At 45.3% G+C, this 20,714-nt stretch overlaps 1 protein-coding gene across 3 annotated transcripts in view; it reads right to left on the minus strand.

The window, feature by feature from the left end:
• Positions 1–1,642: 1,642 nt before the first annotated feature.
• The window catches only part of ADORA2A (adenosine A2a receptor), a 29,752-nt gene continuing 10,680 nt past the window's right edge, over positions 1,643–20,714 (minus strand). For all 3 annotated transcript variants that reach the window (XM_074921290.1, XM_074921291.1, XM_074921289.1), the window contains 2 exons: positions 14,628–15,510; positions 1,643–7,547 (listed from right to left, as the gene is read on the minus strand). In XM_074921290.1, the coding sequence (XP_074777391.1) occupies positions 6,587–7,547; positions 14,628–14,977 (1,311 nt within the window). In that variant the 5' untranslated portion in view covers positions 14,978–15,510 and the 3' untranslated portion in view covers positions 1,643–6,586. The remainder of the gene's footprint in view (positions 7,548–14,627; positions 15,511–20,714) is intronic.

The following is a 20,714-nucleotide window of genomic DNA, read 5'->3' on the forward strand; positions in this document are numbered from 1 at the left end:
CTCCCTGAAACTTCTTCAAACACATGATGGTCAAAAGCACAGCAGGCACTTACATGTACTATTCTCAGCAGCAAAGGCTTCCTGTTTGGGGGCAGAAGTGACAAGGAGGATCCTGCTGCTTTAAATACTGTGAAAAGCTTTTTAGCCAAAAACATTATCCACCCATTAGTAGGGAAAACACCATCCTCCACAGCCCCATCCTACTTCACAATTCAGAAATGTCATCAATTCTCCAGGGCTGCAGGAAATATTACAATATCGAGCTATAATATCGTCAGACAGCTCTTAGTCTACAGCAAAAGCCCTGCAAAGTCTAGTTTGTCTGGGTGACTAAGCCAAAGTGCCGATCTTTGAGCAGAGATTTCCAGATCAGGCCAATTGTGTTGCTAAACTGGGAGGTCTCTCTGTTCTTTCAAGTACTCACTTTCTTCCCGGGGCCAGGTACGGTCATTGTTCCCCCTGGGCTCCTGCAGATGCCCATTGTTCCTCTGAGCTCCTGGCCTTTGATGCTGCAGAACAAAACACCCAGTGTTTGTGAAAGGAGGGAAAAATCAAAAAGCTTTTCAATTACACAGTTGGTTGACCAGCTCGGGCACAGCTGGCCCCAGAGCACCAGGGTGCCAGCACCTCACCACAAACTGGGGCCTCCAGCCCGGCTGCAAAGGGAACCAAAAGAGGGAATGACCAGTAGTTGATGGTTATCTGGTGAACTTTCATTTCATGACTTCCCAATTCCAAATGCCTCGGGATTGTACAGAGTTTCACTAACCTCCTCACACACACATTTAGTAGCTGCCAGCTGGAAACAGCTGGAAATTATTCCTGCTTTATTCTGACAGCATTGCTCAGAACTGGCTTGAGAGACACCATGGCAGCATCTAGATTCACTGCCTCCGTTTCCACACAAGTTTGGCTGACATCAATCAGGCTGGGGCTAGCTCAGCCTGAGAGGCATTGGCAGAACAGGAGAGAAGTCTGAAATTGTGATGGTCTTACGAGGAGGTCTGAGGTGCAGTGGCAGGGCCATGTGGACAGGGAGCCAGCAGGCTGGGATGCCCCAGTCACACTGGCAGAGTTGTTTCTCGGTCTAGTTATGGACCCTTCAGGTCCTGTTACACTGTTCCTGACGCTGCAGCAGTTTGGGCAAATACAATGCTCTACCTTGTGGTCAGTAGACAGCTGTAGACCTTTTCTCTTATTGCCCAGACGACATATCCCAGGATGTCAGAGATGTGAGGGGTCTTCGAGCCCATCTGGGTCTGTCACCTTAGCCCATGCTGGTATCTTCTGCAAAAGAATAGGCAGCGCCAGGGACAGAGCTCTCCAGAAGGATCAATCTACAGAAAAAGCTAATAAAATAATAAGAAAACACTTGCACAGAAAAGAGACAGCCAGCCAGATCTTCCTGGGACAAAGGCACTCACACTCTCTTTTACAAATATATTTTATTATTTTAATGCTTATTAAGAAATGTAACCAAGACAGACTCAGCAGCACCAGCGGCTCCTCACTGCCCAGCAGTCTGATGACTTCACAGATATGAAAACTTCACAGATTCAAAAAAACCTTTGGTCAACGCACTTTAAATACATTGGCATGCACAGATTCTTCCCCCCCCCCCCCCCTTCCCTCCCCTCCCACTGGTAACTGACAAACGAGGTAAAACAACAACTATATTCATAAAACATTTAAATTAAAAGAGTAATTGTTTTATAGTGACAGCGTGTGCAGCAGGGTGTTCATAGTGTCTTGGTTTGCAGACCACAGAGACAACCGCTCCACAGGACAGGGGGCAGGAACAGCAGCTCCTGAGACAGAGTGTTGGAAGCAAAGGATGTTCTCAGATCAACAGGTTCCAGTCTTGATTTTAACACATCCTTGTGTGAACAGTCCCAGCAGACAAGACAGACAGGGAGTTACACACAACACTGCCCCAGTTTGGGGATTCTTAGTCTGTCAGGGTTAGTCACCTCTCATGCAGATGAGGAACTGGTGTGATTTTAGTTACTCTTGATGTGTTTTACTGTAAAGGAGGCCAAAAGCTCAGAGCTAGAAAGAGAAAACTCTCTGGTATGACTCAGTGCAGTTTGAAGCCCAAAACAAACTGGGAGAGAACTGACTACTAGGCAGCTAAACTTAGCAAACACCACTAGAGAGTATTCTAGCGTTTAAATGCATTGCAGCACTGTTACAGCATGCTCATCCTTCCCACAGAACACGGCTGGATTTATTTGGTTTTACATAGGGCTCATGTTCATGAAGCAGAAAGGCTTTTGTTACACCTGGACACACTCCTGAAATGATACAATGCATCTGAAAAGAAAATAATCGATAAGAACCACCTCTACCTCAGCCACATATAGAGCATATGAATTCAACCCTCGGCACACATCAGGCAAGGTTGCCCCTCTGCAGTGACACCAGGAGAGCCGTAAGATGTATATCCTTTACTGAGTCCTCCTTCAGCAAGTCATACCTTGGTCTCATGCCAGCACCGCTCCCCTGAGACCATCTGTGCAATCCCCAGCACGTCCCAGCACATTCCTGCTCCCCTGAAATCCTCCCAAACACCAACCCTACAAATGTTCCTCCACCACCACCACCTCCTATCTAACCCTAACCCTCCAGTCTGCTCCCACACCTTAGAGAGTTTGTGACATCCACCAGAATCCCCTGGAGCCTCTTTGCAAGGAATGATCAAGGATTCCCACCACTCCATATAACTCCCAAGTCCATCTGCACAATAAGCCTCCTGGTACCAGCTGGGATCAGCGGCAAAGCCTTCCTGTGTACAGTAACCCCAGCTGTCCCACCATGCCAGATTGCTTCTCTGTTCAAGAGCTGCAGCTCAAGCTTGCACAGAAGTTTGAAATATTACTGATCCAAAACAAACTCTGCAGGACAAAGCTGTAAAGTGCATTTATTTGCACATACAAAAAGCAGCGCCCTGTTGAGGAGAGGGCCCCAAGAAGAACTCTTGATAAAATTACTCCTGGCAATGGATCAAACTTTACTTTCTCCAAAACCCCGTAAAGCATACAAACACTGGAGTCTAAGAGTCTTCAGGGAATGGTGAAATTCATGGAATGCCCTCACACCAAACGAGGCACCACATCTCTCTATGGGTCTTCAGCCATTTTTAGTAAGAAGTTCCAGTACAATGAAATTAGTCTTTTCTTACTCCAACTTTTACTCTCTGGAGGCACTTCACCTTGGATTCCCAAGCAGGTCTTCTCCAGCCACTCCTGATGGTCACCTAATTCTTTCCTTTGTCTTGGTACCATCTTTGTTTATTCAGAGCAGCTATATTTCATTAGCTAAACATTCTCCAGCTAGAAGGAAAATGGGGATATGAGTGGTGAGGTTAGGAAACAATTATTTCACTTTTTCTCTAATGCTCCCTGCCTTCTGCTGTTTGGAAGACGGATACTTTTCTCAAGAGTGCAGAGCACTGCCAGGAGAAGGAAACAGCACATTTCACTGATGGGACCCTACAGCTACTTTTTTTTTTTTTTTTTTTTTTTAAAAAAAAGCAAGCCTTGAAATTATGATCCCTAGGAAACAAGAAATAAGAAATCCAAACCTCTGTTCAAAAGCCTCATGCTCCCTGCTACAACTGCTTTGGAAACATCTTCTGAAGGTCCATCTCAGACATGTGTTTGCCAGAAGGCACACAGCATGTGGTGCAATTGCCATCCTTTCCTTCCTGTGACTACAGACTTCCAATTCTATAAAAAACACGCTGCCTCCTTACCCCCACTGCATTTCCTCCTGCACACATCCCCTGGCCCCTTCACACACCCTTTTCATTACAAATCTGGATCACTAATATTGAAAAGGACTGGACACACTTAGGGGGCATCTCAAACAGCAACAGACCTAATCTCAAGACATCTGGAAACTCAGTAAGCTCTCATGGTGATCTGATTGGGAAGGAAAGTTTTCCAGAGGGACAGTCCTAAGTTTGTCACATCAACATAGATCAACTTGATTCTTGTGGCAACCAAGCAAGAAGCTGCCATAATTGAGTGCGAAGAAGCTCAGGAAACAATAGAAAGCAAGCAACCCACATCAGCCGTTGAAAGTCTGATGCAATGTGGCATAAAACATCCCTTTACAATGGCAACTAAAGCTCAACAGGAGACACTTCTACACTCGCGTGTGTTCCAGCACATGAGCAATGCTGGTATTTTCCCACACTTCCTTCCCTGCTCTGCTTCTTTGTGGACCTAATTGTTATTGACATGAATACCGGATGTAATCTTGTGTTATTCTTAGAAACATTTCAGCTCCCAACTGAGGCCTGAAGAGATCAGATCCCCATTTTCCTGAGTTCCTCTGCCACTGTGACAGAAGGTCCCTCCCACAAATAATCTACAGAGGAGCCATCCCACAAATAATCTACAGAAATATTCCATCAAGAAAAATTAACAAGATCCCCAGTCACCCTACAGAGGAACTACCTATGACGTCAGTCACGGGGAAATGGCTTAGTGTTTGTTAATGGTGCTGGAGTGATAATCCACGCCTCTGACGTTAGACTACGTGGAAGAGCTGTGCCAAGAAAGCAGCAATTCAGTTAAACTGTGAAGTCCATTGTTCCATAAACTTGCCTGCCTTTCTGCTAAGAATTGTGGTGGCAACCACATCTTTTTATCTACCTCACAGTAAGCTTTGTGCTAGCCTGGAACAGTTACATACTTGAACACATTCAAGCATTATAAACTACTCACCTTCGCATAGGGAGACTGGCAAAATGAAAATTATCCTCAAATAAAACTGACTTTTCATTTTAATAGTTCACAATATTTAAAATAAACACAGAATAAGAACACACAAACCTTAACCTGCTCTTCCTCAAATATCAAAATCCAGTTCCCCTTTTCTTTCTGAAAAGTACATTATTTGGCTTCGGAAATGTTAGAGGACAGATGCGAGGAGGAGCCAGGTTCGGGGGATGATATTTCTGATGTTTTCAGCTAGGGAATAAGCCTCAGATCCCTGGAATTACCAGACTTTTAGTTTTCCAGTAGGCTCATTACTGCCTGTCTCTCCAGAAGGCTGTTGGTATTGGACATGGATTATTTGTCTGGAAACAAAAACTAGACAATCCTTAGGTAGAATTCAAGCTGATGTGGCATTCTGCTGTCCTTGAGCTACCAGGCTTCATAAGCAATACAGAAAATTATCCAACTGCTGTGAAAACCTCTAAAAACAAACTACATCAGTACATATGCTTTTTGCAGCACAGATTTGCGTGTTCTTTTATAAGATATTACTACTGATGCCTTTCAGCTTCTCGGAATAGGAGCATCTTCTAACCAGACAAACCCAGCTCCATTGGCCTCTGCACCACAGGGACACATTGAGCTTCACAGTAAAGCACATCAGGAAAAAACCTGAAGTCACAGGAGAAAGCCATAGGAGAAGAGGTGTTTAAATAATAAATTCCAAAAGTAAGTTTCAGGTATGTGTGTGTGTTCCTCCCTACCCCAGGAAATTAAAAAAAAAAAATCCCACAGCCTTTTGAATGAGGATGAAAACTACCAAAATCTGGAAAATTAGCTCTCCTCACACATATTTGGCGCCATGGACGGCCTCTGCATTCTAGGAGCTCAGGAGGACAAGCACAGAGACGGGGGGGAAAGCAGACAGTGCCCACCAGCCTACAGACAGCTCACACACCCAATAGCTCTTCACAGCACCTCAGGGCATGACGGTCCTGGTGACACAGACCACAGTCGGCCTGCTTGTCTACCACCTGCAGCACCAACCCCTGCTAACAGCCCTTTTGCTATGGGAAATCCATATTACAGACTCCGTTTTCATTATTTGTTAGATGAAGTGGAGAGCTATGAGGTTATATTTGCCTTGTGCATCTGGAACATTGAGCGTTCAGGGAATGGATACAAGTTCTTGCCCATCTTTTATAACTTAACATAAAGTAATCTTATCAAGACAAGAAAAAAAAAGTGTTTGAGCAACCCGTTGCAGTATACACTTTGAAAACATGAACTGAAAGACCAAATGCCATGGTCGAAGGTATCCAAAGTTCCCAACAGGTAAATCCTTCCCTCTCTGCGCAGCTGCTGGCATCCTTCCTGACCAATAGATGTTGCTATCCCCCTTTTGCTTGTTGCAGGCCCAAAGTACTAAAAGGCCCCTTCCCTGTTGCTCTTTGCAATTCAGTGAATACTTCCAGCCATGCTTTTATTTCTGTTGGTAAAGACAGCATAACTGACACACAACCACGGATACACGGTACAGCATTATGTCACGATACGCCCTGCATCGGCAGAGTCTCCCAGTGCTGAACTCGGAATGCCATCTTTGACCTTGGCACTGCTTTTGGTGACAGGTCAGTGATAGGTAACGTGTCCCTCCTTCCTTAGTCCGTTTCAGTGGTCTCTTGGCTTTTCTCCAGTCTAGTATTTAGGATCACCCCAACAGTCCTGGGTAGGGACCCCTTTCTCCACAGCGATCTGAATACACACCTTTCCCCCCGCCCCCCAACCTCCCTTTCTGCCATGGCAGAGGTCACCAATGGAAAAAAAATAATTCTACCAGGAAGACACTGAAAGTCTCATCAGGAAACATCGGCTGCTGCAAAGGCTGCTCTTTCCAGATCTGAGTAAGACACCTGGGCATCAATTAGCTCTTCACTGTGAAGCTCTCTGTTCATGCATGCCTCAGAGAGAATCCCGTTTTTGCAGGAATGTGGGATATGCCCGTTCGTCTCCATGTCCAGAGCATTTCCATTCTGGTGCCATTCCAAGCCAGCTTTGCATTTGTTTAAGTTCTGCTTTTCAGGATCCCTGTGGATCTCTCCATTGGTGTATACCTCTAATGCATACTCACTGATTCGTATGCTGGCGTTCTCTGCGTCCCCACCATGAGTGGAAGTCCTGGAGCTGGCTGTTCCTGCCTTGAATGGCTCCTTCCGGCCCAGGATATGCTGGCTGATAATTTTACGAAAGGTGTATCGGAACTCCCTGATTCGGTAGGCATAAATAAGAGGATTTACAACTGAGTTGGCATGAGACAAGATAATTGCCAGATACATCAGCCAGAGGGGAGCATGTGCACAATTTGGGCAAAAAAGGGTAAAGCAGTTAATAATATGTAGTGGAAGCCAGCAGACTGCAAACAACCCAACAATGATGGCTAAAGACTTAGCTGCATGGACTTCCTTCTGCAAAGTGGAGCGAGAACGTTCCCCGTGTACCATCTTGTTCTCCATCTGCTTGAGCTGTCGTCGGGCTGCCATGAAGATTTTCAAGTAGATACCAAACATGAGGAGGAGGGGTAAGAGCACACAGGCAAAGAAGTTGTAGTAGACCATGTACTCCATGGTGACCACAGCCTCAAAGAGACATGCCACCATGCTGTTGCTGCAGTTGATGGGAGAGGACCTATTGGAACCCAGCTCTTCAATCTGGGAGCGGTTGTGCCACCCTAGCATTGGTGTCAAGCCAATGATGAAAGATAATACCCAGCAGATGGCAATGATACCTTTAGCTCGAGAGCCAGTCACCAAGCCATTGTACCTATAAAGCAGAGGAAAAGGGAATTACATCAGTATCATTCAACAAGCCCCTGACTCCCAAGCAACTTCCCAATGGCCCAGAGGACAGGAGACAGCAAGGAAGGGCACCTGCTTCTTCAGAGGGGCCTTTGAACTGCTGTGCAGAACCCACACGGCACAGCACAGCAAGGACTCCATGGTGACATTGTATGCCACCTAGTTCCCTCTCCTTCCCTTTGGGCACTGAATAGGTGACATAAAAGTAGGGAAATTAATACAGTTTTCATCTGTGTTCCTTCGCTTCACCAGCCCACTTGGTGTCATGCATATAGATCTTGCAGCCTGGATAATCAACAGCACTGCTCTGACCCTTGGTGATGAAGACCACCATGGCTCTCTTGCTGAAGGCTGATGTAGTTCCTCCTTTCTGGCAAAGGAGCAGCCTTGTAGCACGGAATGGTTTGTTTGAATTATCAGCCAGTTCCCAAGGCCTCACAGGTTACTGCAAGTCCTGAGCTGACTCCACCAGTTCTCCTCTCTGAAAATGTAAATCAGGGCAACAGTTTAACATTTCAATGCAATTTCCTTCCCTTGGTAACTCTTAGCATGGAAAGTAGATGGCCGGATTCCCACATTGTCCAGTGTGGGTCCCACACTGTACTTGACCCCGTGTCTCTGCGATCGGACAGCGGTAGCACTGGGCTCCCAGTGTTTACCCAAAGCTCCTCCTCCCTCTGTCCCCAGAATTCTCTCAGCAAACAAACATTTTAAAAAAATAATCCAACAAGCCATAGAAATCTTTCCATCTCTCAATGAAGTAGTTACTCCCACAGGTTCATGCTCCTATCCCCATGCAAGTTCAAGACAGGGGAGGAGAGAGGCTTTTGCCAGGTACAGTACAGAATGGAGATGCTGCGCGTGCTTTAAATCCCTGCTGATAGGCCTTGGAAAAAAACTGGCTCCACAAAAGACCCAGCAGCCTTGAGTCTCCCTTCCTCAGCTGCATTTCAACATCTGAAAAGAGGGAGTGGATGAGGGAGCCAGCCACACAATTCCCAGTACCCAAAATACACTGAAATCCTCCTTCCAGAAATGAGGGAGGGATTCAGCTGATTCTGAGAGATAAAAAGGTTTCTCCAGCAAGCAGGGGATCCTGCTCAGTGCTTAGGGGATGCTAAGGGCACAGCATAGATGGTAGCAGGGAGTTGCTCACATTCAGACCTCATCAACACAGCAAAACAGCATCTGTGCTTTGAAAAGTACACTCAGGGACCAAGAGATTGGCTGAAGGCACTTGAAGCTTGGAAAAACAAAAAACAAACCCTCAAAACCTTGCAGCCCTGGAATTGGCTACATCTTGTCAGAGGAATTTTGAAATTGTGCAGCTGTTATCCCACGACTAGAGATGTCCCTTCCCTTCCACTAAAAATATATTCATTACTGCTCCAGGCAAACACGCCCCCACTTCTCCCTCCCTCTTACCCTCTGGGGATTCCCATGCAACAAACTTTACAAGGCTTAGGAGCAGCACTTAACCCAAGCAGCTGCCTGCTTTCCAGCTGCAGTGTACTGTGCTGGCAGTGGGAACTGCCAGCCTATCGGGGAGTGCATTTCCATAATGCCTTGCCCAGGATGTCCGAGGGTTAATGCCAGAAAGCTCACAGCATCTCCTGACATAGCGTGTGTCACTAGGTTGGCCAGGTACCCACTGGGAAGTGTGAGTTCACTTGGGAGAGCTTAATTTCTGGGATCCACATGAGACACCTCTGGCTGACTTGGCTGAGGCAGGGTTATTGTCCAGATGGACTTTCTGGACTCGTTCCTTTTGTCCACTTGGAGATGTCACCAGGCCAGCGTTGAAGAGTTCGTGCACCTGTCTGGCCAAAGCTAGTCTCTGTATCCCCAGCGCTGCATGGCTCCACGTGGCAAGCTCAGGGCTTCCAGGAAGCATCACATATAATGTGAGTTGCTGGCACCTATGCAGGAGACAGCCTGCTGAAGGGAGCTGCTCACACCTACAGCCATGTTCTGCATAGCTGGCGGGTGACTTTGTAGCATGTCTGGTGTGTCCAGACAGCACTGGATTATCTGTGCACAAACAGTTCCTGTGTTTCCTGGAAATACTCAACTTGCTACACAAACAACAATTTCCACTAGTGAAGTTCCAGACAAAGAACGTTAGTGCAGAGCACAAGGACACTGTCAGTGGAGGTGGGTGTGGGTCAGAGTCACCTGACTCCTCTAGAAAACAAAATCCACTTTTGCTAACACATGAAAATGGGGAAGTTTTCCCCAAAATAATTTCACTTGCCCTGTTGCTCTCCCAACCATCAGGCTGGCAAACTGATCCCAGGAGAACAGCTGCCCCTGGTGAATGTACGACTCATCTGTGCTGGCCAGAGTATACATGGCTGAGGATGTGGCACTTCTGGGTCCTTGGCCTAAGCCTTGTGTCATCGAGACAAGGATTCCTGCACAGAGTGCAGCACCTCACCAGTCCGAGTCATACACTCTGAAGCTGAGTGGAAGACAGAGCTGGTATAAGAACCACAGGGTCCTCACGTAGAAGTTAAAATCCTTCCATACATTGCATGACATGTAGCTGGCCTAACTCATCATCACAGCATCCAACCAGCCTGCTGCTTGTCTTCCAAACCCACCTCTGGCTGACAGCACTGCACATCCTGGCCTGGTGGCTCTGCCAGGAGTGGAACACATTTCAGCCACCTTTACTGCATCACACCAGAAAGCCTCTGCTCAGCGGTGGGTGCACTGGGCTTTGATCTGAATTCCAGCAGCGCTCAATGGTTTTTAACAAATCACTAAAAAACACTGTTCACTGAACACATCCGCTCAACAGCCCGCACCTCAGGCAGCTGCAGTCACAGGGGGCAAGACAAAGGAGGATATTCTATCCCTATTACATGTACCTGGAAATGAGAGACACTGACAATCCCAGATCATCCAGGAAATATTGTGGCAGAGCAAGAAACCAAACCCAGATCTTCTCATGCTCCATGTGAACAAGCCTTTCCCAGAAAACTCAGTCAAGAAGCTTTCTCCCCTATTACTGGCTGCTAAGTGATAGTAGTGCTTGTCTGTGCTATGGAGACAGGGTAAGGTGGGATCCCACAGCTGGGCACAGGGCTCTAAACAGCAGGAGCAATAACAGCACCTTTCTTATGCCTGTGGCATGATCAGCTTCCAGACTAAAACATTGGTAAGTGCAAGTTCCACTGTGGCCTGTGAAGCCATAGACAGCTGGAAGTGTTGTGGTGGAACATGGCTACTTTCAAAGCCACACCCATGATTGTTCAAAGGAGGAAGTGAATTATTCTTCTCTCCTATTACGCTGAATCTGCCCATAATCTATTTGACACAAACATGAGCACATGCTGGAAATGCTTGTCATAAAGTCAAAAGGTTTATGGTGAGCAGGGAAAGAAAGAAGTCTGGATATGGCTCAAAGTGACAATAAACCACTAAATCCCTGATTCACTGATTCAGATGCTCATATATGACTATTTGAGAAGGCAGCCCTAGAGATTTAAAGCAACAGCTGAAATACTGTTCTCAGCACAAAGGTCCCCACCGCATCCTATACTTTGTTCAGGGTTTGTGTTCATCTCCCCTATTCTTTCCACTCCAGACTTTGAGAAGCCAGTTCTTCATGTCCAGCTCCCATAGCCTCTGGCAGAAAAGCATCCCAATGCCATCTCAGAGCTGTAGTTTCAATCACCAGTACATGGGATAAATCTGTTCCAGTGTCCCAAACGTCAGGGAGATGCACCTTAGTAATATTTTCCCAGAGAAACATGCTAGTAGCTTAGGCACTCATCTCCAAAGCAACTCTCAGCAGAGGAGAAAGTCTGAACTTCAGCAAGCTACTGTAGCCAGCACTGTATGACCTGCATATGTATTTATGCCACGGGTGAATACTTAAATCCAGCATACAGAACAAGCAGCAACCTGAGAAAAGTTTTCCATTTGGCTGCATGAGGAAAAATTTCTCTTCTCTTTCCAGTGCATCAGAGCTACCTGTCCTTCACCATGGGAGTATCTTTACCACAAATGCCTGCACAAGAACACGTGGCTGGGCACTGTGCCCGTGGAGCATTTGCTGGCACCAAAGAGCCTAGAAAGCCACAATTGTTCTTGGCCCATGACTTCATCCTGGAGCTCAGACTTGCAGCCAGTTTTGTTTAGAACACCCAGGGGTTTTGTATCAGTGTGCACAGGTTTTCAGGTACCTGCCACATTAGAGACAGTTTGGATTTTATCCTAGACCAAACAATGGCTCAGACTCACTTCCTTGGGAGTGCTTTATTGCCACTTGCAGAGCGTTACCTTTATATAAAACCTGGCAGAATTCAGCAAAGTGTTGGAGAAAGTTTATCAAATTCTACACAGTGTTTTAATCATTTGAAAGGTAGAACCCATAAGATATTCACAAATATTATGCATTTTTAAATTTTACCTATAGATGTCTTTCCTTACTGCAATTTTTGGAGGGAGAGTCTTTTATCCACAGAAAAATCATTCCAAAGGTAACTCTAATAATGTACTGACATGTCCAAAACCAAGCCATATCAGAAATCCCACTCTTCTGCCTCCTTAATACTGACAGTTTACTTGTGTGAGAGTACACATCCACCCATGTATCCACTGAGATATGTGTTTACCTTCCTTAGGACAAATCAGACATGAAACAGGTGGAAAAAAAAAATAAAATCAAAAATAGATTTGCCCGTTTCTGGTTTTGCTGGAGTGAAGGAAGTCTGATTTATTATTTTTTTTAAGAGCATTCATCTAATGAATACTAGGAATGCCTGGTGTTACCTTGAGGAGGAGAGAAGAGGCTTTCCTAGACATTAAGGCATGGGGTGGAAATGCTGCATCTTTAGTGGCAGAAGTTTTCTTGATGCATTTTTGACACAACCAGATATTAGAAAAAGAAAGAATTGGGGATGTGAGCAATCTGAATCATATCACATTTCCCTTCTCAGCTAATCAGCTTTCACTTTCTCAGCATGTCTGTGGCTATAAATCTAAGACTTATTCATCCATAAATTCTTAAGGGGAAACACAATTGACAAGTTCTTTGCTCCTACTGTAGAAGGACAAATGAGCAGAGGACACGGAGGGGGGGCAGGAACCCATGGATCTACCTGCAGGTTTCTGCATCCAATCAACTCCACTGTTTCTGGGGCAGAAGAGGGTGTGCTCTGTTTTTTCAAAAACAACATCGCAAAACCGGTACCTTGCCCAGCACTGATGATGTCTGATTTTTCTAAAAGACTCTTTACCTTGGCTATTCCAAGAACTTAAATTTTCAAGACAATATAGTTACAGTGGTAACCCCCAAAATGGGCAGAAATCCAGATTTTTAAATCCTTTTTCTGGCAAGTCATCCTCTAGCAATAAGAGCGCTTAAACTGTCAGCAAAAGCTTTCAGAGTTAGCTCATGTGAGATGAACTAAAGACATTAGCCCTTCTCAAAATAATTTCAGAGGCAAGCTCCCAAGGGCTACTCTACCTATGTTTCTTTGTACCATTTATCATTATTTTGGTTTATAAAGTGAAACCATCTCTATGTAGAACTGCAGAAAAGTAGACATAGTCCAATTTATAGGTAACTAATTTCGATAGAGTTTTCTCTGCAATAGAATGGAAAAGTTGTTCCTTACAACTACATCAAAAGTAGAGGCTGTAACAGGTACAACTGTAGATTTAGAAACCAACAATTAATGGTAATGTTATAGCAGCACAAGCTTGCCAAGGCAAGGCTTCAGGAAAGACTATGCTGCACTGGTCCACATGGAAAGGTAATCTCTGCAGCCCTAAGGAAAATAATGCTTTCTATTTTTTAATGGCAGGTTTGTGTTAATTGACATAAGTGCTGGATGATCAAAATATTCACAAGAGACAAAACTAAATTGCACAGGTCAACACATGTGATTTAAGCTGAACAGGAGTGAGGATGTCCAAAAATTCAAACTTGGGAGCACAACAATCAGAAATTTGTTCCATTTTTGCAGCCACATTTGTTGTTCAGCATAGGAAGCATGTCTCTCCATTCCTGAAAGCATGCTGCATCCTCCTAAGGACAAGGCAGGAAAGAAGGAGACTCCTACACTTTGCCTGCACTGGCCTCTCCCGGAGCTTCTTCTACATCTTTTGGGCTTACTAAATGACTCGGAAGCACTGTCACATAGCATTCAAACCCAGCCCACAAAACGCAATGCTGCTTTGCACCCACAGTCAGATGTATCCCGTCACAACATGCTTCTGGAAAACTGAACCGAGTAGCAGCCTCTCTGCATGTGGCAAAACTTCCCCTCATCCTACGTCAGCATCCCTGGTTGCACACAAAGTAGCAGCTAGTCATACTCAGCTTTCAAGCTGAAATATTGAAACGTCCTTTTCTTTCTTTAAACTCTGGAGTACAGACCACAGAAACACCTTTGGCAGCTGTGGGTTGAGACAAGCCTCTGCCTTGACCTAATACATACGTTGCTCCCAGAGGCAGTGCCTAAACCAGCCAAATGTTCCTCAGGCCCACTTCTTCCTAGCCTGTTGCTTCTCCTCCTTTCACATTTAATGGACGCCCAAGAGAAAACCCCCATCCACGCTCTCCACATCCCTGCTGCTACAGCTGCAGACAAGCCCCCCATTCTCCCCATGGAAAGGAGACAAGTTGACTTCACTCCCTTTCTGCCCTCCACCATGTGTTGCTTTAGCTCCACTTTCCCACAGTGATCCTTCTGGTGCTGTTGGCTGCAGCTCAGAGTGCAGGTTATTGAGGTTACTGCACAATCCTGTCTAAATATGGAATGGCAGCTCCCAGGCAGCGCCGTCGCGATGCCATGGGCACACACCATATGAGGACAGAGAAGAACTGGAAAAAGAAACAACCAGAAAATCCAGCAGCCAAGGCAGCCTTCTAGACCTAGAAAAGTTAATGGTTTTTTCAAATTACAGGAGAAGTGCTGCTCCTCATTTAACCTTTTGTTCCTCAATTCATCTCCAGATCCCTTGTTTTTACTGATGTCCATCCCTCGCCAACCTAGCCCCCTCCGCCCCCAGCCCAGCCCGTGCCTACCTGAGGGGTATGCGGATCGCAATGATCCTGTCGATGGCGATAGCAAGGAGGCTGAAGATCGAACTCTGAGTCAAAACCAGGACGAAGCAGGCAATGAAAAGGCAGCCATAGAAGAAGGCACAGAAGCCGGTGCTGATGGTGATGGCAAAGGGGATTGCCAGCACGCCCACCGCAATGTCAGCAGCAGCCAGGGACACCACAAAATAGTTGGTGACGTTCTGCAAGTTGCTATTCAAATAGACTGCCCAGCAGACCAGGATGTTCCCCAGGATGGCCAGCACTGCAATGACCAGTTCCAGGACGATGTAAGCTACGTCTGAGAGGAAGTCTTCTTTCCCATGTACTAGCATGGTGAGAACGACCAGGCCAATGTGAGAACGTGCCAGAAAAGCTCAGCGTTCATATCTGCAGAGCACTGAACAGCCAAGACACCTCAAAGCTGTCAGGGGTCTGAAGAGCACTCAGCTGCCAGCTGGTGAAGGTTGCTCACACACACCCTTTTCTCCCCATAGCTGTTCAAGATCTTTACAGTAGCAGATGTCAAGAAAAAAAACCAGGGCTTGCCAACTCCAGCAAAGTGGATTAACCAGATGCAGAACAATTCAAACTCCAGCAGACAAATGGACAGGAGAATATCTCATGTAGACATACGCTGCTCCCCAGGCCACAAAGTCCAGCAGGCAATACAACACACAAAGTATGGCAGTCTCACATCAGCTGCAACTTTTGGTTCCCGTTGACAATCATACTGCTAGTCATGGCTTCCTGTCATCCACATACCTACTAGCAACATCCTCTGGTTCTTTTTCACCTTTTCCCACTAGGACATGGGAAAGACTCCTTTCAGTTGAAGCAAACATTCAACTTCTTCACTTGTAGTTTCCTTTAAAAAAAAAAAAACAAAAACAAACACCAACCACACACACTAAGTAATCAGCTCTACGGAGGAGATGGAAAAAGCAAAATCTCATTAAAGTGGCATATTAAATTGATAACGGATATTAAACAGACCTAGAAGAATACATCATTGGCAAAAATCTCACATTTTGTCTATCCTGAAAGCTGCAGGGCCAAACCCAAGGTTCAGGAAGGCAGTATTTCACAGTGGTGATGAGAAACAAGGGATGTTTTGTTTTCAAGGCTACCAACTGAGCTGGCACTTCAGCAGCTGCTCAATAGTCTGCCCTGAAACACGAGAGCCCCACTAATTATGCCTTGGCAAGTGCTGTGGCTGCACAGAGGAAAGGTGGAGGAGCTTTTTTACATACACCTGTCTCCCTCTGATCACAAACACGAGACTTGAGCCATGCTGCCCACCCTCATGTACTTTGCCACAAAAGTGTGCTGCACCAACACGCTGCTCTGCGGTGACACGAACCTCCATAAGGGAGTTATGTTCCTGGCAAGTGTGGTCACCACTCTGTTGCCATACCCAGTCTTTCCTCCAAGTGCACAGATACTGGAACGTGATCAACAGGAGGGAGAATAGTTTGAGGTATGTCAGACAGTGACATCTTTGAGGGCTTTCCTGCTGAGTACGCACACACTCTGCATGGGTCTTTGCAGGTCCCCCTCCTGCAACATCATTGTTTTTATTCACGTAAATCTTTATCCTGTAAGCAAACCGTTTATTTGTTATACCTGCATTGTCCATAGTGTTTATTGCATCTGCAGATTCGGGTCAGCATCATTCTTCAACTACAACCAGCCAGAAACACATCCACCATGAGGCACCTCTCCCAGAAACACACACAGGCACAATGCCAACGTTATCTCTCAAGTATACACTCATGTTCCTGCAGTATCATGCACGCAAATCTGGGACTAAAGTGGGTGCCACTTGCAAAGCAACGCAGTCCCTACAGCTGCCATTCCATATGAACAGATACACATCATCTATGTGCTTACATGTCTCACTCGCAAGCTAATCTTATGGGTCACCTCATACCTCTGCTTTCAGACATGGGTGCACTATACCACGGTTTCAGCTAAAAATATAGCAATGGAGAATAGTTCCCTGAGCTTCATGAGCCACAGTCAAGAGGTAATTGTTTGCTGTCCTACACTGTCACTTCCAGAGTGGGTTTTAAACCTTATTTAGCAAAGTTTAGCAGTAAGATTTTTTCATTAATTTAAGAAAATATCTACTTGAAACATCAGTGGGTTGGGGAAGAGAGAGACACAGCATTAACTGATAAATCACTTGAGCCCAGTTTCAGACGCAACGTGAACCTCCAAAACAAAAGATTTTGGGGATTCCATCCACAGGTGATCTGGTGTGGTCTAACCCACCAGGGTTTCATGCCTTCACAGTTCACTCCGTTTTCAAGTCAGAAACCTAATTTCTCAGGACAAAATAAAAGGGTAAAGACAGTGATAATAAAAGAAAATATGATTAACTTGTGATTCACATCTGATCTCAGGAAAATAATCTAATTTTAGACCTTTCATTGATTTAGAGCTCTATTGCTAATGCTGCATTTGAGAGGAAAGTGAATGATTCTTGGTGGTTTGGATGTGCTTCAAAACCTAGCTTTTCTTCCACCTTCAGCAATCTTGCTTATGTGTTTTGTTTGGTTTGTGTGGAAGAAATCAACAGAAGAGATTAGTTTGTGATCTAGCTAATAAGAGGAAGATAAAGATCATCCATTTAATCTTTTCTAAAGAACAAAAAACCCCAAGATATCGCTGTATTGTCTATTTTCCTTTAGCAAAAACTGCAGCTTTCCACTAACCTCTTAAAGATTGCTTCTACTTGCTTGAATTTCAGGGATGTCAGTGATATGCTCCTACACTGCTCTGCTAGAATCTCATAGTCCATTACAAACCCCAACAGGTTTGTTTCAAGGCAGTGATACTGAAAATTTCCCCCTGCAGCCTGACTTCCAGGGAAGGGGATTAGAATTAATATAAAATAGAAATAAAGAAAATCTGGAGGGAGAGAAAACAGAAAGGGCAAGATAAAAAATAAACCACATCATGCATGTGTGTGAGCAAGAGAGGGGGATAAAAAGACAGGAGAAAGGTGGCAGGAACAAAAACCCCCAACCAAACAAGTGAAGAAGTGGGCAAAACAGGTCCATAAGAGAAACACCGTACGTGCCTGTCAGTTGTATGACACACGGCTCTGCCTGAAGGCTCTGAAGTGGCTGCAAGCTCCCACGTCCCTTAGCATCACCGCAGCAGAGACAGCGACGGGGTGAAAATCTGGCAGCAGAGAAGGGAGCGTACATGCCCCCATGTCCTAACATGCTCACGCATTCCCATGCAGGTCAAGCTTGTGACAAAACTCCAGTGTCAGGACAAGTTTAAAAAAATTAACGAATTACTGTGACATATTTGGGCCAAAACTGCTGCTATGTAAAATAAAACCACCATAAACACCCCCACAAGCTACTCTGAGATGAAGCCAAAAGGCCTGAAGAAACCATTTTTTGGAAGGAGCCAGCCTAGGAACTGGTCAGGTTAATCCTGATGCTGAGAGGATTGAAAGTCCTGCTATGTTGCTCTTGCACCTCATATTCATACCACATACACCTCAGTGAAGAGGATCAAAGCGAAATTACTGGGATATTCTTCCCCATTTCAGAACTTCCTTTTGTAGTATTACGAATTCATATTAATCACAGATGCGTTTCGTTTCACCTGACTTTTTCAATGGCTCATCTCAAACTCATATTCCAACAAGACTTGGAAAGAAGTAACAAACCTACGCTGCGGAGGTCCCCCACATACTAATTCTTCAGCACAAAGACAAAGCTGGAATTGCCTACAGCTCTGCATGTATCCTGAAAAACCATGATGCTGGAATCTGAAGTTTAATGACCACATCACATACTGCTTTCTGACACAACAGAGCTTTTAACCTTCTACTTCAACTGTTCCATGGTCTGATGTTAAATTTGAATTTTTTATTTCTGAATTTGTTTAGTCCCTTGTTCCTTATCCCCCTTCACAAACAGTGGCCTGACTCTTCAATCCAAGCCCGAACCATTTATTCCAAAGCAATCCATGAGATATTATGTCCAGAAGAGGACAACATGTCCTTCCACCCTCTGCTCTCAGACGGGCCAGAAAACACTGAAGGGAGTTCTGCAGAGCCAGCACATCTCAGAAGAGAAATAACCAGAGCTGAGCAGGTGTCCCAGCCATGACAAAACAACATTTTGTGTCTGCTTCAGCACCAGTGCTTCGGCATTAACTGACATTAGAAAAAGCACTTAGCCACAAAACCCCAGCACATCAGAGGCCTCACCTGCTGCTTACAGAAGGTGCCACAACCTGGGAGGTTCCCGTGTTCAACCTGAACTCACCCATTTCACCTCATTCATCTCTTGCAGTGTCAGCCTGCTATAGCCTTCACCTAACATGATGACAAGTCTTTAATTGTAGAAGTATTTGCAACTTGCTTTAAAACAAGAACAGACTCAGTCTTTCTGCTCATACAGCTAAAAATTTCCTGCACAGGGACAAAATGAAATACAGACCACCTAGAGAAGAAGACTTATATCCAGAGGCAATACAGGATTTATTACAGAATCATCTACTTCACGGAAGACCCAAAAGCTCAGCAACCAGGTTTGACAAGACAAAATTAATTAACAACCTGCTTTACTCACCAGGGAAGTGTATATTTAACATCTCAGGCCCTTGAGGGATCAATATTGCAAGCTTCTTGAAACTTAAGAAAAATAACCTGTATCATACAACCTGCTGGACAGCTACAATTAGTATTTCTTCTTAAGCCTGTGTTTTATTTTGTTAATTGGATTAATTCCTTCTTGATACCCTGGGCTATGTTCCGGCCTTTTCCCCATTATTAAATAAACCTTTTTTGCCACTCACAAACCTGTGCAGCTGTTGCTCTGCTCGTTTTTAGTGACTTGGAACACTCTGTTCTCTCTTGTATTTCAGCCCCAATGAAAAACTGCTCCTTGAAAATTCAATAAAGTTTCTGAACAGCATGTTCCCATGAGGCAATTCACCACTAAAGCCTAAGCAAGCTTTTGTTTGGCATCTCCAGTTGGCTTTGGACTAAGGTGTTGCCCCTTCACTCTCCTGAGTGCCAAATGCATCAAGGTGAGCCCTTGGCCACTGCTTGGTTCACATCACCCACGTCAAACAAGCTCACTTTCTGCTCTTCGCCCCTTCAGGCTGAGTTCAGGCATCCTGGTTTTGGTTGCCCATACTCTGTCACACTGGTAGAGGGAATATGCTCCCTCTATCCACGTGCTAGGATGACATATATGACAATGCCTGTGACACTTCAGTTTGACAGCTACTCTCAGATATTAGCAACATCTCCAGAGGATCAGCAGCCCTCTGGGCACCCACAACGTCCATGGGCACGTAGGTGACAGGCTGCAGCTTCCCTGGGCTCCGGAGAGGATTGGTTTCTCCTTATCTGCTTCAGGATGGAGTAAGCAAGGCAGCAGGTAGCTTGCAAGGCCTTGGGGGAGTCTTCATCAAAGCTCGCTCCACAGATCACAATCTAGCATCTCCTTTTGACAACATGACCCATTCCAGGTACCAGCCATGTACCGATTGCCTAACTCCCTTAGGGAAAACCCTTGGATTCACACACGGCTGTACACAGAAAAATTGTGCTGCTAAATCATTTGTTTCCTACTTTCTAAAGCCTGGAGGGGCAGATGCTTGTCAAGTTTTTATCCTCTCTTTGAAACCCCTTCAGCTCTAAGAGAATCTCCCTATCTTTAAAATCAAAGACTCTTAAGAAATCTTGTCTCTCTCCATTTCTTACAGGATCAAGTCACAATAAACGAGCCAATGTGCTCACAGGCAGTACACAAATTTGCAAAACAACTCAGGCTGTAAACCATAATGAAAACAGCTGTCCTTTCGGGGAGAATGATAGGGAAGGCAGCAGTAGCGCTTTTCTGCGTTGCTCCATGCTTTCCTTTCTGAAGTTTGGTATTTTATATATACTTCACATGGAGCAGCTTCCCCCTGCCCCTGACTGCTCACACGAAGCCAGTGCACTTGGAGCTGTCAGAGCGCATCCTCGCTCCTGCCTCCTATCGAGGGATGAAGAGATGTGGCTGGGCAAGGCAGGAGAGAGGAAGGAGG

Source organism: Athene noctua, chromosome 17 (genome assembly GCF_965140245.1).
Source record: "Athene noctua chromosome 17, bAthNoc1.hap1.1, whole genome shotgun sequence".
Classification (NCBI taxonomy): domain Eukaryota; kingdom Metazoa; phylum Chordata; class Aves; order Strigiformes; family Strigidae; genus Athene; species Athene noctua.